At 40.7% G+C, this 27,525-nt stretch overlaps 1 protein-coding gene across 1 annotated transcript in view; it reads left to right on the forward strand.

Annotated features, from left to right (window-relative positions):
* Nucleotides 1-27,525, forward strand: part of GPC3 (glypican 3) — a 459,253-nt gene that overhangs the window by 329,121 nt on the left and 102,607 nt on the right. The window contains exon 6 of the mRNA XM_055438683.2: nt 12,315-12,435. Coding sequence (XP_055294658.1) covers nt 12,315-12,435 — 121 coding nt within the window. The remainder of the gene's footprint in view (nt 1-12,314; nt 12,436-27,525) is intronic.

The raw sequence follows: 27,525 nt of genomic DNA on the forward strand, positions 1-27,525 counted from the left end.
GACATGTGCTAAGTCACTTCAGTCGTGTCCGACTCTTTGCAACCCCATGGGCCATAGCCCACCAGGCTCCTCTGTCCATGGGATTCTCCAGGCAAGAATACTGGAGTGTATTGCCATGCCCTCCTCCAGGGGATCTTCCCAACCCAAAGATCAACCCAGGTGTCCCACATTGCAGGTGGATTCTTTACTGTCTGAGCCACCAGGGAGTCACATTGGTTAAGGTTAAGGTAGCACAAAACTCTTCTCCTTACTTCTAAGCTCAGATACCTTTTTGTCACTGGGTTGTCATTCCCTTCTCCAGGGGATCTTTCTGACCCAGGAATTGAACCCACGTCTCTTACACCTCCTGCATTGGCAGGTGGGTTCTTTACCACTAGCGCCACCTGGGAAGCCTCTGTACTGATGGAAGACAACAAATCCTTTCTCTGACCCCCAAAACTGAGAACCTGGAAATTTCACCATCAGATTTGAAACCCTCTTGAAGTTATTGCCTTGACCATAGCGAATATAAAAGATGGGTTCAAAGAATTGCTTTCACAATGGTAAAATCTCAGAAGCGGCCAAAGTTTAGACCATTGGAATAGGGTTTGTGATGCAAACTGATATTGTGTGCTATGGGTGGGCTCAGTGTGGGAGCCCAGTAGTTGGTCCCAGGCAATGGGACACAGTCTGCAGGAGTGAGTGGTGCTTGGGCTGTGGCAACTCTCCTGTTTGACTGGCCCAAGTGGGCAGTGACCCTCCACTTGAATGATGGTGTTCACTGGGGCCTCAGGCAGGAACTCTGCCATCCCCTACCTGGCCATTGTTTTCCAAAGTGCTGCGATCTGGTGGCTTGGGACACAGTGGCAGGTTTTCCTGGCAGGGCCCAGATGGAAGTCCAGTATAAGGCAGGTCCTCAGTCACTGGCTCCAGATTTGGGGGGAAGTCCCCAGGGGAACAGACTGACAAGAGCTAGGCAGAATAGATCAGCTTTGGATGAAGTCTTCAGTCTCAATTCATTTCAGCAGAGGTTTATTGACTGCCTGTTGTGTGCTGACCACTGGGTAAATCAGAGGGCTGACTCAGGTGAATATAAACACAGAAACCAGGATGGAATTTGGCCATATAGCCCAGGAAAATATACCTGACAAGACGAAGCCATGCCTGAACATGTAGGGTTCACCCCAAAAGCATGAAATACTGGCTCCAAGGATAGGTCAGACAGCTAAGCTCTCACCTATGTCTCCATTGGCTCAGGATCTCAGTAGGCCTAATCCCACGCACTGAAGATTTATTGTTGTTGTTCAGTTGCTAAGTCGTGTCTGACCCTTTGTGACCCCGTGGAGTGCAGCACACCAGGCTTCCCTGGCCCTCACTGTCTCCTGGAGTTTGTTCAAACTCATGTCCATTGAGTCGGTGATGCCATCCAACCATCTCATCCTCTGTCATCCCCCTCTTCTGCCTTCCATCTTTCCCAGCATCAGGGTCTTTCCCAGTGAATCGGCTCTTATCAGGTATCCACAGTATTGGAACTTCAGCATCAGCCCTTCCAAAGAATATTCAAGACTGATTTCCTTTACAATTGACTGGTTTGATCTCCTTGCAGTCCAAGGGACTCTCAAGAGTCTTCTCGAGCACCACAGTTCAAAAGCATCAAATCTTCAGCCTTCTATATGGTCCAACTCTCACATCTATACATGACTACTGAAAAAACCATAGCTTTGATTATACGGACCTTTGTTGGCAAAGTGATGCTTCTCCTCTTTAATACGCTGTCTAGGTTTGTTATCACTTTTCTTCCAAGGAGCAAGCGTCTTTTAATTTCGTGGCTGCACTCACCGTCCACAGTGATTTTGGAGTCCAAGAAAATAAAATCTGCCACTGTTTCTCCCCTTTATCCCCATCTATTTGCCATGAAGTGATGGGACAGGATGCCATGATCTTAATTTTTTCAATGCTGAGTTTTAAGCCAGGTTTTTTCTCTCTCCTCTTTCACCCTCATCAAGAGGCAGTTTACTTCCTCTTCACTTTATGCCATTAGAGTGGTATCATAGGCATATATGAGGTTACAAGTATTTCCCCCTGCAATCTTGATTCTAGCTTGGGATTCATCCAGCCCAGCATTTTGCATTATGTACTCTGAATATAAGTTAAATAAACAGGGTGACAACATACAGCCTTGATAAACTCCTTTCTCATGTCTGTTGTTTCATATCTTGTTCTAAATGTTTCTTCTTGACCTGCATACAGGTTTCTCATGGATTAGGGGCCTGTAGAAGACTGTGGCTTAGACAAACTGACAACAAAACAGTGACAGGAATTTTCAGCTTTCTTTTAAAGTATTTCAGTAGTACCCATTCATGTAAAAACAGTTTATCCTTTGCTCACAGTCTTTGTCAGTTCATGAAATAAGGTTCAGCAAGACATCTAAAGCAACATTTAGGAGACTTTTCTTTGTGAAACGCAATGCAAGAAAAAAATCCACAAGTTGCACTCTTCTCTAACTCAGACTTGCCTCTCCCTGAAACTGGTCTTGAGTCTGTGAAGTGTGATTGTAGGTAGACTTTGAAAGTTCTCTTCTTCATTTTGAAGATCCTTGCATTAAAGAATAGATGTTTGTTCTGGATCCCGCAGGGACCTGGGACAAACAAAGCAGTGTTCTGAAGAGAAAGATTTGAAAAAGTCTGTGGGTGTTTTCACAAGCCATCTAATTCATTACTTGTGACAGTTATATGCAAAGTGGAAGCAAAATATTTTCTGTCACAGAGAGCAGGAACATGAAATGTGGAGGGAGGAGAGAGTGAAAAGGCTTCTGACACCCAAAGTTGATCACTCGGGAAACTTGGCTGTCTGCCCTGGGGCACAGGTCAACAGTGTCTTCTTCAATGGACTAAAATAAATTCTGAACCGTTTGAAGTCCTAACCATAAGTCCCTGCCTCAGATGCCCCATCCCCTGGAAGTCTTGTGAGGACCTCTCTGCTGAAGAGTAGTTCCTTTCAGTCAGGTCTGCCTGCTCAGTGCTGTCTACTCAGCCAACGGAGACTCTTCCATTTCTCCAGTTTTCTCAGTACAGGGATGAGCAGACTTGAAGCTTCCCCTAAGTATTCATGGCGAGCTTTATTCATTCTACTTCAGAAAATCCTTTTCCAAATAACATTTATTGAACACCTGTTTTGTGTTGGATCCTTTCACAAAACAATACCAGTGCTCATATAAATGTGTTGGGCCCTCTTCTAAACACTTAACCTATGTTATCTTAAATTTGCTAACATTCATTACATCAACTAATCCTCAAAACAAATGTAAGTGGCATTATCCCCATTTCAGAGATAAGGACACTCAAGTCCAGTAGAGTTTAGTTACTTGTCAAAAGTCACACAGTACCCGCCTTTGATCATGTGTCCTGACTCCAGGACCAGTGCTCTTTCCACCATCTCACTCAGCCTTTCTAGAGCATACTGTCTTTGCTGTCTCAGTAAACTATGTAGACAGGACTGAATTTTACCTTTTAAAAATAAAATGATTATTGATCATTATTTTCAACATCAGTTACTTTCATACAATGTTCTTATGTGTGTGACCTGTTCTTTGACCTCTTCTTCTTGGCTTTTCTATTTGGGGGAGGTAGTAGCTCTAGTCACCTTCCATCAGCAGTGATACCAATAATAATTTGGATGGCTAGTGTTTGGTCTCTCTGGGACTCAGTTTGCCCATCTGTAAGAGGGGTGCATTGAACTAAATGATTTCAAGGGTCCTTTATGACTCAAATATTTTTGAGTTAAAATCTAACTTTCAAAAAAAACTAAAAAACGGTAAAGACCGTTTCCTTTTGGTTTAACTCCAGTGGAACAAGAAAACATCTGGTTTTCTGGGCTACTTCTCTGGGTTAGAAAGTAAAAGTCACTCAGTCATGTCTGACTCTTTGGAATTCTCCAGGCCAGAATACTGGAGTGGGTAGCCTTTCCCTTCTCCAGGGAATCTTCCCAACCCAGGGATTGAACCCAGGTCTCCCACACTGCAGGCAGATTCTTTACCAGCTGAGCCACAAGGGAAGCCCAAGAAGACTGGAGTGGGTAGCCTATCCCTTCTCCAGTGGATCTTCCCGACCTAGGAATCGAACCGGGGTTTCCTGCATTGCAGGCAGATTCTTTACCAATTGAGCTATCAGGGAAGCCCACTTTCTGGGCTAGAGGCACTCAGTAAATGAGTTTGGGGTGATTTAATGATAAGTCACCATTACACACCTTGCTCTGCTACATCTCCACTCCCAATTATTGAACTTTGAATTGCATTTTTTTTTTTTTTTGCTATTTTTTGAAATCTTACACTGGCTCAGATTCCTCTCCTCCGTGGTATGTTCCCCTCAAGGACACCCCTCGGAGAACCCTTCAGCAGCCCTGCCCACCCTGGCTTGGTGTCCTGGCTGCCCGTGGTCAGGGCTCAAAGCCCAGGAGGCTGTTCTCACCAGCGTTCCCACACATCAGGCTCTGCCTATGCTGCTGTTCTCACAGGAATCACTTTTGCTTCCTTATTTACTTTTCTCTCTCCTTACCTCCAGGCTCCTCTGTGGAGTTTGCCTCTTCAGACAAACATTCAGACATTTTCTGTCTACCTCCCCATCTCTGCAGGAGGCTGTTCCCCACAGCGGGTGATATCAACTTCTCAAGCTTTCCTCACCATCTGGAAAATATTCTTCGCTTCTTGAGGTTTAAATGACTTCTTGATTATATTCCAAGACCAATCTTTTAGTCTCTCCTCACAGTGAGGTTTAAACTAGGCTAAAAGCAGATTCTAATATAGCTATTCCCTTATATAGGTAATGTCCACTAGATGAGGTATAAATGGGCTTTCAGCCCCTGATTTCTACTCTAAATTTTGCTTCCTTTCTGTTGAAATATATCTGTAATTTCTGAAAGGCTATTGTTTGAGAATCAAAGTAGTTCTTAGAGTCTGTTTCTGGCACTCTCTTGTCTGATATTTGCTCTGAAGTGGTACTGCTGTACCAACAATTATGGACAACATTTTTCTTTAGACTTGTGAATACATAAATGAGAAGCAAATTGCTGCCTTCTTTATTAAACATATTTATAAAACTCAGCAATTTTCACTTTTGCTTTATTTTTCTGTTCATTTATGTAAATGAAGACTGCATCTTGGATAGAAAAAGACCATTTTCTTAGGCCTATTGATAAGGTGGGTTTTCTACCCTGTGTTCTAGTTTTTTTTTTAAAGGTATTTATACTCTTTATGCCATTTTTTTCACAATGATTGTTGCAACTGCAGTGCTTTCCAAGGAAACAGTCTGAGAAATCAGTGTTTGGGCAAAGGGCTACTTGCAATACTGCAGCCTTTCCATCAGATGGCGCACTGAGAATGTGAGATCTGTAACTTATTTGCAGATCATCTAAAACCCCAGCAGTAAATGAAACAAACTTCTGTGAAATTAAATATTTGGTGGGGGGAAGGGGGCAAGTTGGTTTTTCTAAGACTTGCTTTCAAATACTTTCCAGTAGTCTAATGCCTAGAAGAAGGACGAAAGTCAATTTTCTAGCAACTTCTCTCTCCTGCACCCGTACTAGCAATGCTCAAAATCACTAACGTGTATTTAAGGAACCTTTTAAAGAAGAAATTTCTCCCAAAGGTGAGAGTTATGATACTAACTACCTGTGCTGCTGGGAAAATCCCTCCCTGGGTCTCAGTTTCTTCATCTACACCATCAGTGGATTGGACAAGGGTGCTTCCTATTTGAATGTTGTACATTTGAATCCATTGATTTCCTTCCACTTCACCTGTGCTGCCTCAGCCAACACAGAACCAGGAGGAAAAGCTTGCCCTTTTACACGTTTGCCTCTATTCCTCTGCTTCAAGTGCTTTCTTTGTGTCAGTTGTCCTAACACCATCTAGCTCAGATGTCCTGTTTTCATTGGGTTCCTTTTCTCTTTACGGCTTTTGCAAGGTGTCCCCCCTCCATCCCTGCCCAATCTGCCTGAACAGGGATGTGTCTTCCTTTCACTTCACAAATCAAAGTTGCTATTTTTGTGCTAATAAGCAGGTACCACACTGGATGGGGGAAGATGACACCACAGGTAATGCTTTGTGGGGTCACTTCTAATATCATGCATAACATGTCCAGTTAAGAAGAGTTTAGATTTAGGAGGCAGGAGCTCCTCTCTATTTTTCCTCCCCTACTGGCTAGTATTTATTGCCAGAACCATGTCAAAGCTTTAGGAAAAAGCAATGCTCTGGAGAGAGGACAGTTAATTTAATTAGAGATGAGTGTTACTAAGCAGATAACCTATCCTTAAAATCCCCCATGGCCAACAGTGTAACCATTCCTGACACTCTGGGCAGTCTGGGTGAGGAGAATTGTGGCCGCAGTGGCTCAGCCTCATTCAAAGCCTGTCAGGAGCCATTGTACACCAGGGGCACAGAGGGAGTGAATGAAAATGAAATGCTGGATGAATGAATGAATTAATGCAACTCTACAGAGACACCCCTAACTGAGTCCCTCTGAGCTTAAAGCTTGGAGCATGTATGTTACGTAAAACTCCCTGGGGTTACATTACATATTGCTACATGGCAGGGTGGCCTTCGCCAGAATTCATTTTCCTATTGTCCTTAGAGATTTCAGATCACCTTTGGTGTTTGTCTATACGGTGGTGGTGGAGGAAGATTATTTATACGTCTAACTTCAATACCTTATCTTTCAAGAATGCAAATATTTCACTGAATGGTGATGCTGTTGGATCTCTGTTTGGGAGAAGAAACTCCATACACAGGGCTCTCCCCAGGGCTTTTAAAGGGCAAGCCCAGGAATTTGCTGATTAGGTAAAGAGAGCTGTTGTGGCAGGCCCCGTTGTGAGCCTTGTAGACCATCGCCAGTAGCTGGCTAATTGTATCATACCATGAATTGGGCAGTGTGAAATGGAAACATCAAATATTTAATCAATAATAATGGATTATTTCTAAGGAATAATAGCAGCGGAGTGCTTAAGAATAGAGGCAGCTGGACATAGACTCAAAAGTTCAAACTCTAGCTTTGCTATTGAGTAGCTGTGTGACCTTCGGCAAGTGGCTTCACTTCATGCCTCAGTGTTCTTATTTGCAAGAAGGAGCTGATTATAATACTGTCCATCCTGTAGGGCTCTTAGGAGGACTCAGTGTGGTGATGCAAGTTGTATTTTTCCTCAGTGCTTGGAACAGTATCTGGCATAGAGAAAGCACTCGGTACTGACAGCTGGTGTTACTACATGCATTAGGAGGTGCTTTGGGTGGTACACAAGAGAACTAACCGAGTCTCTGCCTTCAGAGAGCTCACAGACTATACGGGCTGGCAAATGGAATGTATGTGGAAGGAGCACTAGCCACTCAGTGTGGTACCCACAATGCATTTGGGTGCAAGAGCAGCAGTTCAGAATGAATCCCAGGGAGGCCCTCAACTCCCATCAGAAGAGGACTTTAGGCATCTTCTGGGAAGGTGGGCAAGAACCTGAATGGCTTTTTTGCCTCTGTTCAGGGACAGGGTCCTCATAATAATACACATTCAGTCACATCCTTACTGACTGTCCTTTTTAAATAGGTTAGCATTACCTCGTTGAAGAGCGGAAAACATATAGGCTGTGTTTAACCTAACAAAGTACAGTTTGTGACCTGATGATAACCATCTGAGGTGTGAAGGAATTCCAGGGTGACATTGTGTGTATTGGCCCAAACGTGTGTTCTCATAAGGGATCACCTTTAAGCCGGGGCTCTAGTCATGGCCGACATAACTCTGATTAACAAGAAGAATTTCCCAGAAGCTGTGAGCAAGGCCTAGGAGTTAGGCCCACTTTTTATTTCCCTTTGGTTTGTTTTTTGTTGTTGTTATTGTTATTTCATGTTGTTTTATTTTACCTTAAAAAATAACTGCTATATAAATTTTCACTCATTAAAAATTATTTTAAAGATTTTAAAGTGTAAAAGATACAGAAGGACATAAAAAAGTAAAATTTCCCCCAATATCTTACTTGCTGGAAGTAACTGCTTTTACCATTTTTTTTTCCTCATTAAATTTTTTAAGTGTTTCAAATTCTATGACATATTTTTAATCAAGTTGTTTCTGTCAAAAAGTACTGATTTTAAAGACCAATGAGTTAGAACAGCCACACAAAAAATGAATGGTCCACAAAATATTCTCCTTTCCTTCTGAAGGTTTATCTTGCCCGGTTACCATTAACTAATCTTTCACTATTGAGCTTAAATGGCCAATTGAGACAAACAGTTCTGAGACCATTCTTCCACGACTGATTAAGATGGCAGGTATTGAGGATGTTGTTCATTTAGGCTTCTGAGCTTTCTGGGCAGACTTGGTGACCTTGCCAGCTCCAGTTGCCTTCTTGTCTACTGCTTTGATGACACCCACAGGAACTGTCTGTCTCATGTCATGAACAGCAAAATGGCTCAGAGGAGGATAGAGAAGCTCTCAACACACGTGCGCTTGCCAGGAACCCTATCAATGATGGTAGCATCACCAGGTCTCAAGAATTTGGGGCCATCTTCAGCTTTGTTCTAACTTTGTTCTTTTGATGTCTCCATAGTATTCCATTTTAACACTCCAGAATTTTAGGATTCTGCTCGACATTTTGTCTGGCTAAGGAGAAAAGGGTAGAGGTGTGAGAAACAGAGCATAGTATTGGGCATGGGGGAGAGGTATTCACATGCCAAAATGGATACGGGAAGAGCAGAGTTCTTGAATAGTTTTAAAATAGTGCCACTAAATTTAAAAATAGGGCCACTAAATTTTAGCAGATGTAGACATCAATCGAACCAGTACTTTTGGTTACTGCTTTGTGGAGTAAATAAAGTTAAGTTTTAGGTCTAAGCCATAAGCCAGCTCTTTCCAACACTTCTGTAACCAGAAACCATGCTTAATTTACTAAGTCTTTTGAGGATTTAAATAGCACATGGATAGAGCAAAATAGTGGATGCTATTTCAACTTTCAGAAAGTTTGGCAAGCTTTTAAACTCAAGGCTGTTTTTAAAAAATTGAGTCACCATGGGATTGGGGCGCAGTGTTTAGTCCTGGCTCTTTATCCAAGACTTGGAGGTAAGAAACAAACAAAAAAAGAGCTGAAAGGGCATTTTTCTGAATGGTAGAAAATAGAGAGTAGGGCCACAAGGGATCAACTATGGGACTGATTTGACTTAATATTTATAAATGGTTTGGAAGAAGGAGTACAGGGCAAAGTCACTAAGTTGGCAGATGTCTTTACACTATTCCACTGAGGATAATAAACTTTAGAAGGAGACTTGTTTTGTAGGAGTGGGCAGGAGGAACAAGTCCAGGGACATGTCTCTAGGGTCACGTTCCTAAGGTTCACTTTAGAACTGCTTACCTCTTTACCTGTGAATCAAGTCTCTGCTTCAGGTATCAGTAGATATAAAGAAAAAGAAGATGGAATTGGTGGTCATCAAGAGGGAGATGACATTTAAACAGACACCATTATATACAAGCACACAAAAGGAGGCTAGTGGGGAACTGATTCTCACCAAATATATAAACAAAGAATTTCCCTTAAAGAAATGCATTACACTTCTTTAATACAGCCCCCAAAGGCAATTGGTATGTGGTGGGTGATCTGTATATTCACTGGAGAAGGACATGGCAACCCATTCCAGTCTATGAGGTCGCAGAGTCGGGCGCTACCATTTTAGAAGAAATGCAGTCAAATGTTCTCTTCAACTTTCCCACAAGATATTTTCCTTCTCAGAAGATGACTTTTAATTGTAAAAGTCAGACCTAGATTTCCTGACCTCCTCTGCTATCATGCATGGTAGCATCAAAGCATATCCTTAATATTGGCAGAAGTATTCTACTATAAGAAAGCATCTATTAGATCAGTATCTTCTGAAGTTGTGAAAGTTTCAATAATAAAGAGATAATGAGGTGTGCCCTATCTCCTCACAGTGTGGCTGAGAAGCTCAAATGAGCTGAGTGATACAAAACCGCTTTGTAAAATGCTGTGCAAAAATACAGTGGTGTTAATTATTCTTTGCATGTCATAATTTGGGATTAGAAGTACAAATTAATTAAATTCTAGGAATTTATCCTTAATAGATATTCATGAAATGTACAAAGATCACCATACAAGGATGTTCTTTGCAGCATTGTTTATATTAGCAAAATATTAGAAATACCTCATCTGTTTATCAGTAAGAGATTGGATAAATAATTTATGATCTAGCCATACAGAGGAATAAAAACAAAGCAGTTATTTATGTTCTGACACAGAAATGTATCTAAGATACATGTTAGGTGATAAGTTGCAAATCAGCATAACTAGTACAATTCCAATTTTGGTTAGACTTGCATGTTAGTATACGCCTGTGAAGGGCTTCCCACGTGGCTCAGCGGGTAAAGAATCTGCCTGCAATGCAGGAGATGGAGGTAGATGTGAGTTCGATCCCCATGTTGGGAAGATTCCCTGGAGGAGGGCATGGCAACTCACTCCAGTATTCTTACCTGGAGAATACCATGGACAGAGGAGCCTGGCAGGCTACAGTCCATAGGGTCGCAAAGAATCAGACATGACTGAGAGGCTGAACACACATGCACACATATGCATGTGGAAACCTCTAGAAGAATATATATCAAACTTAAAGATGATTCTCTCTTGGAAGGATAAGATAATGCAAGAACTTGTACTGTATGCGTTGATTATGTCTGTATATTTTAATTGTCTTCAATGAGCACTGTTATTTTTGTAATTTAAAATATGAGTAAAAACTATGAATTTGTCCTTAATTCAACTAACTGCCCGATTGTAATTTTTTTAAGTGAATAAAGTAGGGGCAAAAGCCCTGCAAATTTTTCTATTTCTTTAAGAAAAGATTCCATTATCAGGATGAGGGAAAAGCAAAAAAATAAGATCAAAACATTTTCCCCCTTTGGTAACAGTGTTCTGGTCTTTCTACATGAAAAAAGATAAAGGAGAAAATGAAATCTGTTTCTTGTTTTTGTTTTGTGTTTGTCTGTCTTGTTTTGAAAGATGAGTAAATGTACAGAGGTCTGGAACCATGAAGCCAGCAAAGAAACCACCTCAGTAGTGAATTACTGTTCCAGTTGAAGTTGACAAAGCCCCACACTGAAAGGCCGAATTGCCCAGAATTGTAAATATCCCCCATTCTCATGCTGGTGAGGATGTCCATAGATAGCTTGAAACTTCAATCCTGAAGGAAAAACCTATGTCTTATCCTGGGGGACCATGTTAAAACCTTCCCTTGAGCTGCTGGTCTGCCTCCCTGTGGAGAAGAGAGACAGAAGCTGGCAGTCATCATTTATGCTGCAAATGGGTTGGAAAAGCCTTTTCAGGAGGAGCTGGGCTGCCCAGACCTGCAGGAAATGATGGGAGGAGGAAATGGAGAAGGAGAAAGAAGTAAAGAACATGCAAGAGTCTTTATCCTTCAGATGAATAGAAAGCACACTCAGAATTAAGGACCCTCCTGTGTGCTTCCCTGTCCAAGACCCAGCACCTCCCTTAGAGCTCTTCTGGACTCTACATTAGACGGAGGGCAGAATAAGGGCAGAGACCTTGTCTCTGTCTTGTTCATTGCTATATCCCCAACACCAAGAAAAAAGGAATGGTGAATTAATACTTGTTGACTTTTTTTTTTTTTTTTTACTTTACAATATTGTATTGTTTTTGCCATACATTGACATGAATCTGCCCCGGGTGTACATGTGTTCCCATCTCGAACCCCCCTCCCACCTCCCTCCCCATCCCATCCCTCTGGGTCATCCCAGTGCACCAGCCCGCAGCATCCTGTATCATGCATCGAACCTGAACTGGCGATTCATTTCACATATGATAATATACATGTTTCAATGCCATTCTCACAAACCATCCCACCCTCGCCCTCTCACAGAGTTCAAAAGACTGTTCTATACATCTGTGTCTCTTTTGCTGTCTTGCATATAGGGTTATCGTTACCATCTTTCTAAATTCCAAATATATGCATTAATATACTGTATTGGTGTTTTCCTTTCTGCCTTACTTCACTCTGTATAATAGTCTCCAGTTTCATATACACAATGGAATATTACTTAGCCATTAAAAAGAATACATTTGAATCAGTTCTAATGAGGTGGATAAAACTTGCTTACTTTTGAATGAATGTTCTCCAGTACAACTAGACTCTATCTGGAGTAGTCTACCTTTGTACCACGCAGTCATCCCACGGGCTGGAAGGCTAAAGGTAGCTTGTGGTCAGCTCGACCATGTGCCAAATACAGTTAACTTGCACTTTGCTTGGAACTCTCTTGTGACAAACCTTTTCTTTACCTTCATATTTCCAGATACAGCCAAAAGGCAGCGAGGAATGGAATGAAAAATCAGTTCAACCTCCATGAGCTGAAAATGAAGGGCCCTGAGCCAGTGGTCAGTCAAATTATTGACAAACTGAAGCACATTAACCAGGTATGTGTGTATCCAGTGAAAACAGATATGGCAAAAAAGCTGAGTGATGGATGATGTTGAGTGTTCAAACTGTATTCTTGGGCTTTTGGAAAGGCAGCCATGTTCATTTTCTTCAGAGTCTCTCTGCTAAAAAGGACTTCTGACCTTTATTTTTCACCCCACTTTTAAATTATAAGAAAATATTGCAACATAAGAGAAAGCTTGGAAAACAGAAAGAAAAGTATTTGTCTCAACCCCACTAGAAAATCCAGTTTTCATTTTTACATATTCTTTTTTAATATTTGGTCAGAAAATCACACATCGACTTTTTATATAATTGGAAGTATATTAGTGATTTCTGTTTCTTAAAATGAACACTGTATTGGAAACACTTTTTCATGTTGCCACAAATCTGCATACTAATCATCTTTTGTGGCCCCGAAAGATTCCTTTGAGTGTTAATTATAATTAATTTGCTTTTGCTATACATTTTGATTGCTTAAAATTTTTACCATTAAATAAAGCAACCTCCTACATAGTGCTGTCTCCTGATCTTAGATCAATTTCTTAACATATTGGAGTTATGGGGTTAAAGGATATGAGCCTTTTACTGCATGTTTCCAAACTGCTGTCCAATGGGGATGTGACAGCTTTCACTGCCACCAGCAAGATACGAGAGGACCAGCTTCACTGCACCCATGCCAACTTCTGAGTCACTGCCATGCACAGAGCACCCACAGATTCCCTTGACTTGTACACAGTTTTTCTTCTCAGGAGTTTAGTAACTGAAACACAAATAGAAGCTAGTTGTACCATCTGCTTGTGATTGCTTTGTGCCCACAGTTTTAAAAATGCCATCAAAAATGCCACCAGATACCAGAGTGACAGTGTTCTACCCTATGGTCCATGGGTGGGAGGGCCCTGGCACCGCTGACTCTGATTCATAGCTGAGGAAGGACTTAATGAAATTAAACTCCTTCTGCAAGGACAGAGGTTTCTGTAGGATAACATTGGCATCATTTTGTCTTTTCCTGTGAAGTTTAACAGTGAAATCTTTATGGTTTTTAGGAAAAATGTTTGGAAGGGCTTCCTAATAGTGACGTATTTCATGGCGAATGGCATTGTGAAAGAATTTACTACACTTTTGAGTGAGATTCCTCCAGAGCCTAATAAAGTGCTCTGCTCTCCGTGAGCACTTAATAAATAGTTGTTACTGCTTCTGAGCACAGAATAGTGGCAGTATTTGCATAACAGATCCTTCTTTTTGGTGAACTCACAACCTCACTAAGTTCTATAAAGCCTGGTTACATACAGGATGTTTCAAAACACATCTCTGAAGAATTCAGAGCACAGCGTAAACCTCCCATTGCTGATGGTGTGCTTTACCTGGGGACAAAGGCAGTGTTTCTTTGAATTAGTTCTAAATTATCTCAAACCAAATGTGTCTGGGTGACTCCACTTGACTGGCTAGATCCAAGCACTGGTGAGGCCAGAACCTCAGGGTCCATCTCTGTGTCCCTCATTTTAAATGAAGAATAGTGTCAACAGATGACTTTGGTCCCCAGATGTGAAGGAATACCTACTGTGTGCTCAGCCAGGTGCCAGGGAGTTTGAGGATTCAAAAGGAGTCTGGCCTGTTTTCATACCTTCCTTGGAGGAGAAACACCAGCATGTTTAAATACAAAGAAAAAGCAGCCAATAATGAAGAAGAGCTAGACAGTGATGTTGCTCATCAGTTTTGGGGTGGTTTGCTTAGGCCTGAGGTGGGCTGGGCTACTGTGAGAAGGATTTCATAAGAAACATCAGAGAAAGACCTGTGGATGGAGCCCCACCCTGTAAAAAGGGAAAGCTGCATCAGAGCATATGATCTGGCAGTCAGTAAAAGTGACTATTTATAGCAAGCCCCCTCAGTAAAGACTTTGGGTGTTTGATATGAATGCTTTGGGAGACCATGCCGTATAGTGAATAGAACATGGGCTTTGAATCCACGTGGATCCCAATTCAACTGTGGGTCTTACTAGATATATAACTTTGGGCAAATCATTCAACCTCTATGAACTTTAGTTTTCTCATCTGTAGTATTTAGAGTTAGCAAAATAGTCCCTTACAAGGTTATTGTGAGTATAAAAAATTATATCTACGTATCTGTCTATTCATATCCCATTATATAAAATTTATGTATAATTATACATTTTACATATATGCATGTATATATATACACACAAATATATATATATACACACACAAATATATAATTGCATGTGCATGACACAGTTAAGGTGATTATTATAGTCAGGATTTCCTCTGTAGTCAGGACTTGAGTGAGTCTGAAAGAGAACAGTATTCCAATACTTGTTCCCAGTCTAATTCTGCCACCCAAATTTTGGGTGGATCAAAGAAATCCCTTTGATACATCTTTCTCTCCCATGTTGTTTCCTTCTTTCTCTTCATGCTAACTTTCAGCCACAAAAGGTGAAGCCTCTTCATAGGTAGGGAGGTGTATATTGTCAGTGACGGAAAGGTCACCATTATAATTACTTTCTCCTACCTTTGCCATGGACATGTGTGTGGACATTTTTGGTTCCCTTATAAATACCATTGAGCAACCAATTAATTCTCATTGATAGACCAGTTTTACCTGTTTAAGTTGAGCTGTTAAAATTGGTTGGGCTCCAAACACCCACGCTGGTTTTTTCTTGTCTCATCTGTATTGCTTTACATGGCCAAAACATATCTTCTTTCAGACCTTCAGTAAAATTCATATTTTGGCTATGGTTCAATCTGAAAGTGAGATACTTTAGAGAAGTCATAATGAAGAATGGGATGATGATGATAATGTGTTGTATTTGTATAGCATTGAACCATATTTCAAAGTGCTTTTATGTCCTAAAAGTCTAACTGCTCATATTGGAAAAAAAAATATCCAGTCTGGAATTGTATAAGATACAGTACTGTCAAAGAATCATTCTTTTCAGGAATTCATTGTTACTCTTGGGTATTATTTCATCCTCACTGCCTCCTGGGAGGTAAGTGATAATGTTTGTACCTTTTTTTATAGCTAGGGAAACTGAGGCAGAAAGCCATTAAGCACTGTGTGGGCATGCTGCCAAAACATCCAGTAAGTTCAGTTGAAAATTCAACCAATCATCCAGATGTTGTTTCCTATTCACTGCCAAACATCTGGATTCACTGAATGCCTGACTACATTGACCTAAAGTTTTAGTGATGAGGAGGTAGAATCAAGTTAACTTGCCTCAGTTCACATGTAAGTGAGTGGAGAATCCAGGAGTATAATGTTATTTTCCTAAGCTCCTCACTTGGTGCTGCAACTCTTATACTACAGTAGGATGCTCCAACATATGCAACTGCAAGTGCAGAGCTACTTTTGTCTATGCACGCATGCCCATGTGTGTCCATCCAGATGGACTGTGGCTAGGCCGTTTATGAGCACATCCCCAAAGACCTCTTCACTTTCTTCCATGGAAATTCTCAGCTGCCTCCTTTCAAGTTGTGGTTGCTGTTGATAGGATTTGAAATAATATATTCACTGAGGGAATAATGTAACATTATTTCCGTATTGACAGTCCCACAGTGCAACCTGGAGGGGACGTGTTCAGGGTCAGGCCCGGGGCCCCTTTCCTGGGAAGGCCTGCAGGTGTGGAATGTCCTCCCCTCCTCCTTCCAAACCAGAGTTCTTGTGTAACATTCCCACGATTGGAAATGAGGACCCTTTTATTTCCTTTTCAGTTTTTAATCTGTGTGTGAGGATTTATTGTCTTGTGTTAGGAGAGGAATTGAACTCTTAAGTCCTCAATGTCAGTCCTGGAATTTGCTGGGCCATGTTGCTTTTTTAAAAAAAAATTGTGTTTTTCTTAATATCCTGCTTCAAGGCTCCTGCATGGAGAGAAGACCCCACAAATACCAAGAATGATCATGATACACTCCTGCCCACAGCCCACTGTGGCCCGTGTGTCTTCTAACTCAGTTTGTTGGTAGCAGTTTCTCTCTAAGAGTCGCTGTGTCGTTAGTGTTAATGTCGCAGACCTTAAACTACTACAGAAGCTATTGTTTCCAAGAAAAACCTAGCTGTTTATTATTTTCCCTTAGTTTCAGTTCGGGTTCAAATGAAATTCCAGAAATTGTTTTCCTGCCTGTTGGAAACAGTTGAAGCCAGAGCAGTCAATACCTGCTCATTTGGTGTCAGAGCTTTTCATTCAAAGTTGGATAGTCTCATCTGTTTGGGATGGTTGAAACGTCCTGCTGAATGGTGGGGGTGTGGACGAGGTGGCCTCTTAAGATTCCTTCCAGCCGTGTGATTCAGTGATTTGTGGCTCAAGGTCAGGCTTTAACCCAGCACCCTCTTGTGAACAAGTCTTGTGACTTTATTCTCTGCCCTGCCACTCTTTTTTAAACACCCTGTTCCCAGGTCACCCCTTTCTACTTTGTAACCTCTCATCTTTTCAGAGATTCTTCCCTTCCCACCAGTCTTCCAGCCTGGGCAGATGGAACTTAAACTTGCCCTTCCCCCTATCCAATTCTTCTGTTCTCCTGCCTTGTTCTCATTAGGCCATGAAAACATTAAACCACAAAAACACTTTTGCATTTATCACCCTCCTCCAGAACCAGATAGGTGATCTGTCTTCAGATCTTGTTAGCCATGTGACTCCATATGAATGATAATAATTCTGCCATGAATTTGCACAGCACAATTCAGTTTGTAAAGCTCTTTCGTGAACATGACATAAATTGGTTTTCACAATGACTCAGAGAAGCAGACATTATTACCTAGATTTACCAGATGAAGAACCTATGGGCACTGGATGTCTAAGTGACCTTCATATAGTAAGTGGTCAAACTAGACCTAGAATCCAGGGGGACTGATTTCAGTCTCTGTGCTCTTTCCTTTTATGTCTTTGAAGACACAACATGCCTTGCTATGGTTAGCATGATCTATATATAAAAGATGTGTAGAAAGAAGTACAAATAGCAGAAACTCCTGACTTTGTCTGACGATTTCCAAGTCCCTAATGTAGTAATGTCTATGGTCTGAAGCTCTAAAATCGGCAGCAAAGAAAGAAGAAGCATGTTGTTTACCAAGCGTCCACTGGGAAGAGTCTTAGAAAACTGACCACAATTGTGTATGGTGTGGAAACTGAGGCACTTTGTGACATAGACAGCAGACAAACTTTCTATTAGCTATCTCTAACTCATAAAATGATTTTAAATGGCCAAAGAAAATTTTAAATGTCGAACAGACAGTGGAATGTCTCCGCTTCCCTCCCCCTTCATAAATACCTGAAAAGTATTTTTAAGATGCCTGACAGATTATTGTGGTATCGTGAAAAGGCACTGACTTTGAAATAGGAAGTTGCAACTTTAATAAATTAATTAATAAAGTTGTTACATGTCAGAAAAGTACCCAGGGCATACCTTAGCGTGTAAATTTTAAAAATCTTTAAATGAACCTCAAGCATGAGAAAAAAATTCTTTGAGTAACTTTTTTCTCACAATAGAACCAGTGAGAGTCATAAAATGCTGGCCTACTCCAGAGGTTGCTAGAAAAGCTGACACTGATTTAAAATTTCTAAACCAAAGGAGAAACCTTTTGAGGGTCAAATTTAAAAAAAGGCCTTTCCAAATGAAATTATGTCCCAGTGTCTCTCACACTTCTTCACATACAAATAGTGCAGCAGAACTCTAATAATTGCCATTTCCATATGGAGTCAGAATGTGTGTGTGTGTGTGTGTGAAAGACAGAGTATCTACAATGGCATGTTAACAACAGCCAATGAATGACTTCTGAGTTATAAAAGAACAATGCGAGTTGGTCTTCAAATACCGGACCTAGACTCTGTGGAGCTAAATATGATTTCATGAAGTAAAAGGGAATTAGCTGATGCATTCCAAAACACATTTATCATTAAAAAATCTTGTGTCATTTTTCTTAAGAGCTTGAAAAATAATTACAATGTCTGGTGGCTTTGGGGAGCATGTGTTTTTAATATCTTAATTACTATGTACAGTTTAATAACACTGCACCAAGATGAATTCCCAAGTATTTCATATTAAATTTCTTGAAAATGAACTGTTTGCTTTTTTTTAGAGGATACAGGATTAAAGGTACTTAAATTGGGTCATGTATTTTAATCTTTGTACATTAAGTTAAATTATTCAAAAGCAGAAAGTAAGTCAAGAGTGGTAAGCCAAAATATTGTTGATACCAGTCTTGTGGTGATTGTGACTTATCAGTGAAAGGAAATACATGATCTTTTTTCATTGCAGTATTATACTCTTTCATAAGGTTTTTTTTAGTAAGAAGTATCGGAAGTGTTAGCTATGTAAAGACAAGTTCTACATATGAAAAGGAAATTCTATCAAACTATAACGGCTATTGGGTTTACAAAGTTAGAAATATATTTCCAAAATATCTATGAAATCCATAGAGTCTCTTATTTACATTTACCTGCTGGCCAAATACAACACAGCAAAAATAAATGCTTACAAATGATTGTTCTCTACCCCCATAAACCTGTATTACAAGCAGTATATTGGTGTATGTATGTTCAAATACTATTTGGAAATTCAGAGACAACTTTTTATCCTGATATATTTATGAATATATATGTATCCTGCCTCTGAATTGCCAGCTCCTTAAGTCTGAGATCATGCATACAACTCTGTTTTCTGTAGCACCTAACATAGTGGCATATGCAGAATAGACCTTCATATACAGTATTTTATAGATCAGTTCATTCAAAGAAGTTAATCTTTGTTGCCCTACATTTATTTCTGAACTTTGATTTAATTTAAGGTACTTTTCACATTCAATATTAACCAGTTTTTGTGCTAAAGAAGAGGGTTATGTAAATGCACTGTTATAGTTTGCAGGGATGTTTCAGTCATAGGGTCCAGTCCTTTGATTTTATAGACGAGGAAATGAAAACCTCGAGAGAGAAATAACTTGTCCAAAGTCACACTGCTAGTAAATGACAGAGCTGGGCCTGGGAAACAAACAGATTGATAGTTTGTAGTGCCTTTGCTCTGCTTCCAAAGGCTCTTGTGTAATGCAAAACATGCTTGTAAACACGCAAGCACATTTTCTTATACAAAACTCCCAACCACAGCAGAAGCCCCTACTGAAGCAGTTCATCTTTGGAACAAAAATGGGCATAGCAAGAGACAGGAACTTGCTAATTATTTATCTCTTGTCATATCTATTAACTAGTGTTTGGTCATAACAAGCACACCTCAGTGCCTCCTGCCTCATTAAACCCAGAGAGCAATGGTTGCACATGGGCTAGGGGCCAGGGCAGGGGGCTCTCTGCTGGGATCACTGGACCCAAACCGGGCAGAGTCAGCAGGACCTATTGCTCGTGATTTTATGCCCACTCACACAGTCTGACTTGGGCTCCTGTCCACATTCAGGATTAGTCATTAGTCAGCCGTTCACTCTCATGCTTGTATCTCAACTCCTCCACCTTTCTGGGTACCCTATAATGATTTATCCAGTCCTTCTCCCTCCTTTCAGAATGGCAAAATTAGCATCATATTAGTCAGTGGGCTTATGTGCCAGTTAGCTCAGTTGTCAAGGCAGTTTGTTCAGATTCTGTTCCCCGGGGAGTAGAGATGTGGGAGACGTGCTATGGGGGTTATTCTGCATCCCCCATTCCTATTTTAATCAGAGTGTCTAAAATCTGCTTTACATATGGGTCTTCTAAATAAGATTTCACTTAAACAAAGGGCTTCAACTGCTAAAACAATAAAAAGGCTCAGAGTGCCCTTGAAGCTAATATTAAAGGTTTAATCCCATATGGAGCCATTTCTTCATGTAAGCATTCACTCAGTGAATGTACTAACTATCTACAATACACAAGGCAGTCACTGAATGCCTTCCAATCTCCATCTGCCACTCCTAAAATGAACTGTTAGTTAAAATGGAGACAACATGGAAAGTATGAATGGGTTGGTGGAGACATTATTCCTATTGGAAATGATGTTCCCATTGGAAGGCCCATTATTTTCATATTGGTGAGCCAAAAGTATCTTCTTTGAAGCTGAAGACCGAAACAAAGTTTTCCTTGCCCATGTCATTAGGATTTTGACAAAATTCAATGGGAATAAAACTAACTTCTGAATAGAGAGCAGATATTTTTGCCCCAGGATGGCAGCCCAGTGTTAATTGGCTCAACAAAAAATTTGGCCTTACTCCTTTATACCCATGGTTATTGAGACCTAGGGCTTCCCAGGTAGCATTAGTGGTAAAGAACCAGCCTGCCAATGAAGGAGACTTAAGAGACATGGGTTCAATCTCTGGGTCGGGAAGATCCCATGGAGGAGGGCATGGCAACCCACTCCAGTATCCTTGCCTGGAGAATCCCATGGACAGAGGAACCTGGTGGGCTGCAGTCTATAGGTCACAAAGTCGGACATGACTGAAGTGACTTAGCACACACACACACACACTGAGACCTAACCTTCAAGTGTAAACTTATTGACATATGGCCAGGGATGTTTCCATATTCTGTGTAGGCTCAGTGTTAGTATTTAGTGAATGTAAAATAATAATAATGGGGTCAGTTCTGTGTGCCTAACTATATGCTTTCCTTAAATAGCAGCCACGGTAATTTTGCATAGCAATTATTGAGTGGAATATTTCCAGCAGAGTTGTAATTAATGTTCAAAGTAAAAATTTTGTTATTATTCATAGGTACTTCGTTTTCTTGGATAATTTCCTAATATAGTTAAAGATGGCCTTATTTGTTTAGTTGATCTCTGTTATTTACTTCATAATCCATATCTTGCCAGTTTATCACTTTTCAAGGTAGTAACTATTCTGCACTATGGGTAAGCAGTTGACAAGACCAAAACTGCTAAGAGAATTCCCATTGTGATATGTCCTAGATAATGACGCCCAAGTTCAAATCAGTTTATATCCCATGGCACTGAAGAGTCTTATGTATCACTATTAGCAAATTTTGAATCATCACAACAAGCAGAAGAGCCAAAAGACTGGAGACAGGCACAAAGTTTTACCCTCACCTTGAATAAGGAGGGGCAGTTGGAAACCACACATCAGGGAACCTGGTATCACATCTTCCCCGAATTCTAGACTAGAATCTTGGCGACTGTGAGCTTGCAGACACCATGGTGGTGGTTACTAGGAGCCACTTTGGGCCTACTCAGAACAAATCAGACCACTTCCCCTTGCTTATGTGCATGTGATATAGATGGTATACCTAGATTTCAGTGAAGTGTTTGACAGAAATGCCTATGATCATTTATAAACAAGTGACACAAAATGTTGGCTAAGTAATCACATGGTTTGGGGAATGGGTAGCTAATTCAGCATCATTCCTAAAGAGTGCTTTCTTAATGTGTCAGTGTTAGCCTGGAGAGAAGCTTTTAGCTATTTGCTTTGACCTTTACTGCCTAAAGTTTTTACCAATGACTTACTACAGACAGAGAAGACATACTTCTAATATTTAGTGATGGCATGAAGCTAGATGGGGTTAGCCGATGCATAGATAACACAATCAGGGTCTCAAAATATCTCAGTAGGATAGAATGGCAGAGAAAACTAGCAAGGTGAAATGTTTCAGGGGAAAATGGGAAGTGATACATGAAGATTCCCAAACATGATTTAGCCACTCTTTTGATGTGTGGCCATTACTGGGGGGTGGGGGGAACGGAGGCAGGTAAATACATACATATGTGTTGGAGTAGAGGAGGGAGAGTGTGCAAGTAAGTAGCTAGAGAAATACTGTCTATCCTGTGGAAAGGTTCAGAACTCTTTGAGGATTGTAAAGCTCACTATTCCACATGAGTTTTTAATAAATCAATACTACCTGTTTCCATTGTAAAGTCTTACTGGTATGTGACTTAGAGTCATAATGAGAAATTGGAGAGCCACAACACTGTATAATCTAGTTTGGGGAAAGTACAAAGGCTTTAGAACTAAACGTAGATCTATGTTTAAGTCCCAGATGTGTCACTTTGTGATTGCCTAGCTTATGGCCGAATTAGTTAACCTCATTGTACCTCAAGTCCTCTAATCTGTGAAATAACTATACTGCAATCTATCTTTAAGATATAAGAGAAGTGTTAGAAATAATACGTGTAGTAGCAGTAAATCACTGCTCTCCAACCTCTTTGCCACCAGGGACCAGTTTCGTGGAAGACAATTTTCCATGTAGCAGGGTTGTGGGGGAATGGTTTAGAGATGATTCAAGTGCATTACATTTACTGAGCACTTTGTTTCTTTTTTTAAATTTTATTTATTTATTTTAATTGGAGGCTAATTACTTTACAATATTGTAGTGGTTTTTACCATACATCGACATGAATCAGCCACGGGCGCACATGTGTTCCCCATCCCCCAGGGTCATCTCTGTGAGCACTTTATTTCTAATCTAATGTTGCCACTGATATGATGGAGGTACCGGTCCGTGGCCTGGAGGATGGGGACCCTTGCAATAAATTATAGCTACTCTTTTTCTTCATGTTATGATAGAGTTAACATAAAGGAAAGTCACAGGTAACCTTTTAAGTAACTTGATTCACTGTGCCTCAGTTTATCAAGGTAGAAACTATAACTTTTCTAGGTCAAATTATTGTTTGGAATGTAGAAACTATAACTTTTCTAGGTCAAATTATTGTTTAAATGATTTTAAATATAATTATCTCAGCCATAAAGATTCTTGGAAAAATATGTCTAGCCAATCCCTGACAGATTTTTTAACTATTTAAAGTTCAGTTTGGCTCAAGGTAACTGAATGGAAAATGAAGATGATAAATTTAAAAATTATATATACATACATATATATTAATATATTCATATGTGTATGTACACACACACACACACATATGAAGGAGCGTGTGTTTAAGTTCCTCAGATTTTTCCAAGTATGAACTCTGCCCTAAAGTGGAGGATCTATAAATAGGCAGGCTATCCTTAGAGTATAACTTAGAGACCATGATCCAGAAGTCCGATTTTAATCTTCAGCCCCACCAGGACCTTTCATGGAAGGATGGTATCAAGTGAGAAGACTTCAGAGCTATAAAGTTCAGGGCAAATTAATCTGCATTCCTTTTGAACATCTTGCTCTCTGGTTGAAGATGGTGAGCAGTTCCTATATTTAAAACCCGGCTGACATGTTATCCTTATTGGCAGATGTCTCACAGCGGGTATTTAGAATGATTTTGAGTAGCATATAATGTGTTCATGAGTGTGTGTGTGTGTATTTCACATGCCGACAGAGCAGAAAGAATTCACAGGGCTTGGGGTTACTGAGCTTTCTTGAGACACCATCACATTCAGCTGTCGGGGTGATGTCACAAATGCCAGGAACACTGCCTAGGCCCAAATTCCCAAAGCTCAGTTTTGCATTGCAGAGTCTAAGGCAGACAAGACCCCTTCCATGGGCTCTGCCATCTAAGAACCATGGAATTTGTTAGCTACAGACTGGGACCAGCCGCCACTTGTTGTCAGGCAAAAAGGGAGATGCCCCCTGCTGCCTGAGCCTTTATCCCTGCCTGGGATACCATGGAAAATGGGGAAGGAATCCAGACTCATTAATGGGTTGGTACAAAAGATTAAGCCAAGCTAGAAGTAGATTGTTATAGCTGCATATGGATTCTTGAAGGCAGCTGAAGGATCTCCAGACCAGAATCCGGTGGAGCTGTTGATTTGTTCACCAGACCCATGTATATGATAAGGGTGTCCCTGTAGGGAGCAGTTTTCTTATTGCTAGTTTCTATTTTACAGAATGTCATTCCCCCGGCTAGTGTAGCAAATTGGTTGATCAATAACTGCAATCTGATAACCCACAGTACCAATTATTGTTAAAGCTACAGGTTTTATTGTAAGAGGCTGAGATGGAGCTCAGGTCTAAGCTTCTACTTGGATGAACAGTCTTTGTTCTTATCTGTTTTTCTTGGAAATCTGTTAAACCATGATTGCTTCTATGACTCCTTTTCAAAATGAAACTCAATCAGAAAAAAAGTAAAATATTTATATAATATATTATATATATATATATATGTCTCCTCACTGTTCATTTAGCACTTATTTATTGAATGCACACCTTATGTGCAATGCTGAGTCTGGTGGTGGGCTCTATTGTTAAGATATAGAGAATCCCTCCTCCTTGTATAGACTTCTCACATATACGTGTATCATTATCATTTGAATTCATATGTTCACTGTTGAGCAGCTCTATGTACTGGAGGCAGGGGCTGTGAACAAGGATATAGGAATAAGTTTAAGCACAATTCCTGCTTTCAAGGAAGGTGATGAAAACATACCTACATAACTATAATCCAACGCATAATGTAAGTGTCACTAGACAAATATAAACCAAGTACTCTGCTCACCCAGAGAAGGGAAGGATTAATTCAAGACTTCAAAAATAGGTAGCCTTTAAGCCTTTATGGCTTTGAAAGATGAGGAGAATTTTGACAGAGGTTGGTGGGAAGGATCTTCCTGGCAGCGAAATGTGCTATGCACAGTGGCACAAAGACATGAAAGTGCATCGATAGCCAGAGTGCAAGAGGTCGTAAGTAGTGAGAGATGAGACTGAAGAGATGGTATACTGCAAAATGTGAGAAGGTCATGAATAGTAAAGGAATCTGAATTTCCCTCTGTTAGCAGTGGGAGTTGGGGTAGAGAGAGAGGGGCATACAAGTAAGTAGCTAGAGAAATACTATCTATTCTCTTTAAAGGTTCAGAAGAACTCTTTGGGGATTGTAAATTTCACTATTCCACGTGCGTTTTTAATAAACCGATACTACCTGTTTAATAAACCAATATTCCCTGAGCCAGTGCAGGGGCTGGAGCCACAGTGATGAGGTCAGATCAGTGTTTTATGATGTTAACTCCACGAGGAGCATGAAGGGTGACTTGGACATCAGAAATTGGAAGCAGAGTTCAGTTAAGCTTGCTCAGGTTCACAAGGCAAAGATGCGAAGCTTGCTACTAAAAATCATTCACCTTCCTTTCCACTCCCTGATGGAACAATTCAGGGGCTGAAAACTGCTCTGTACCTAGTCGAGCCAGTCATCTTCTGGCTGTTAGCCGCGATGTAGGGAGGCTGGAGCGTGCATTGGTTCGGATTTCAAGAGTGAAGGTAGCGTGGTGTGACCTCACAGCAGACCAGTACCTAACTCAGGTCTCACAGAAAAAAAATATTTGTAATTCTGGTATTTCATTGAACCTGAAGTAGAAGTTCTCACAATAGAGTATTTAGAGTCCCTGGTGAATGTGTTAACTATTACTTTTTAATCAATTTGTTACACACTTTTTTATTCAGGATTCCAATTAAAAGTGGCTCCTTGGCTGTTGAATGTTGAGCGTCATCCATTCACTGAAGCCTCAAAAATTACCAAAACTGTGAGAAAGAGCGAGAGAGATTATAGTGGTTTTTCTTCAGCTGCCACCGTGGGTGCTTAGATGTGTTGGAGAGACGACTGTGTTTCGTGACAGCCTCACAAAGGGGGTGGGGGGACCCGAGGGAAGCGGTGACTGTTCGCCTCCTCCAACCTCCTTAAAACACATTTTCCCATTTGTTACCAACTCCTGTGTCTTTCTAATTATGGCAGCTACTTATAGTTTGTGCTGTTTCCCTAGAATGGTCTTCAAGAACTTGATACACTTTATATATAGGGCCCTGCTTGTTCATTTTACTCAAACGTCTGCTGACAATGAGCTGAGCTGAGCTGACCTGACCTTTCACTGAGGCTGGCTGGCTGGCAGGCCCTCGATACCACTTTTGCTCTCCACCTTAGCACTCTTGCGCCCTTGCTGGTCAGAGCAGATACAGAGTAGGCAGGCAGTGTAAAAGCTTGTTTACAGCACTTCCACAAGGGTAGGGTCTTATCTGCCCCGCTCACCACTGAACCTTCTGCTTCTAGAACAGTGCCTGGCACATCTTAGGCAATGACTTTTTATTGTGTGAATAAGTGAAATATTCTGTTCCAGCTTTTGAACCAGCTGTTTAACTCCAGCGTAAGGAGTCTGTAAGTTTTATCCTATGCCTGTTTCACCATGGAATTTTAGGACTAGAAAACTTGCTTTCAAGTTTCACAGGTACACAGACAGAGGGGAAATTCTGACCTAGAATGGACCATGAGCAATGTCTCATTAGTACTTGATTGAGATGATGAGATCTGGGACTTTTCAGCTAAGATGATTAATGAGATTTTTGGACTTAGAGTTGAATCTGTATTGGGTTGAGACTTTAAGGAATATTGGGATAGGGCAAATGTATTTTGTTCATAGGGAGATTGTGTGCATGCATGAAAGAGAGAAAGCAGGGGCATTCTTTCCAGCATTAAAAAAATATTAAATATTACACTACAGTTTAACCTTTAAAGTATGTACTGCTGCTGCTGCTAAGTCACTTCAGTCGTGTCCGACTCTGTGTGACCCCAGAGACGGAAGCCCACCAGGCTCCCCCGTCCCTGGGATTCTCCAGGCAAGAACACTGGAGTGGGTTGCCATTTCCTTCTCCAATGTGTGAAAGTGAAGTCGTTCAGTGGTGTCCAATCCTTAGCGACCCCACCGACTGCAGCCTACCAGGCTCCTCCATCCATGGGATTTTCTAGGCAAGATTACTGAAGTATGTACAGAATATGCTAAATCTGCCAAAACCATCTAGAATAGTGCTTCCTTCAATTTAAAATTTTATTTTACTCTTTCCAGTTTTATTGCGTATAATCAGTATATAACATCGTGAAAGTTTAAGATGTACAATGTGTTGATTTCATACACTTCTATATCATAAAATGATGACCACCATAGCATTAGCTAACATCTCCATTCAATCACATCATTACCATTTCTTTTTTATGATGAGAACATTTAAGATCTCTCTTTCTTCGCTTTCTTGAGAAACATGGTAGAATTGTACCGTGTCCACCCATGAGTCCTCTATTATATTCGTTCAGAAGTTCCTTAACTTGGCAGAACTTGGAAAATTCGTGATCTCCCTGCTCTGTCTTCCTTTGTTGACCTTCATTTGGCGGCTATGCCATGGTTCCCAGCCAGTGCAATGATTTTTGACAGAGACCCCAGGCTGTGGCCTGCTCCCTCCTACTATGCCTACTCTGTCTCTC

The sequence above is a fragment of the Moschus berezovskii genome, chromosome X (genome assembly GCF_049115385.1).
Source record: "Moschus berezovskii isolate FMDL1 chromosome X, NW_MosBer_1.0, whole genome shotgun sequence".
In the NCBI taxonomy this organism is placed as follows: domain Eukaryota; kingdom Metazoa; phylum Chordata; class Mammalia; order Artiodactyla; family Moschidae; genus Moschus; species Moschus berezovskii.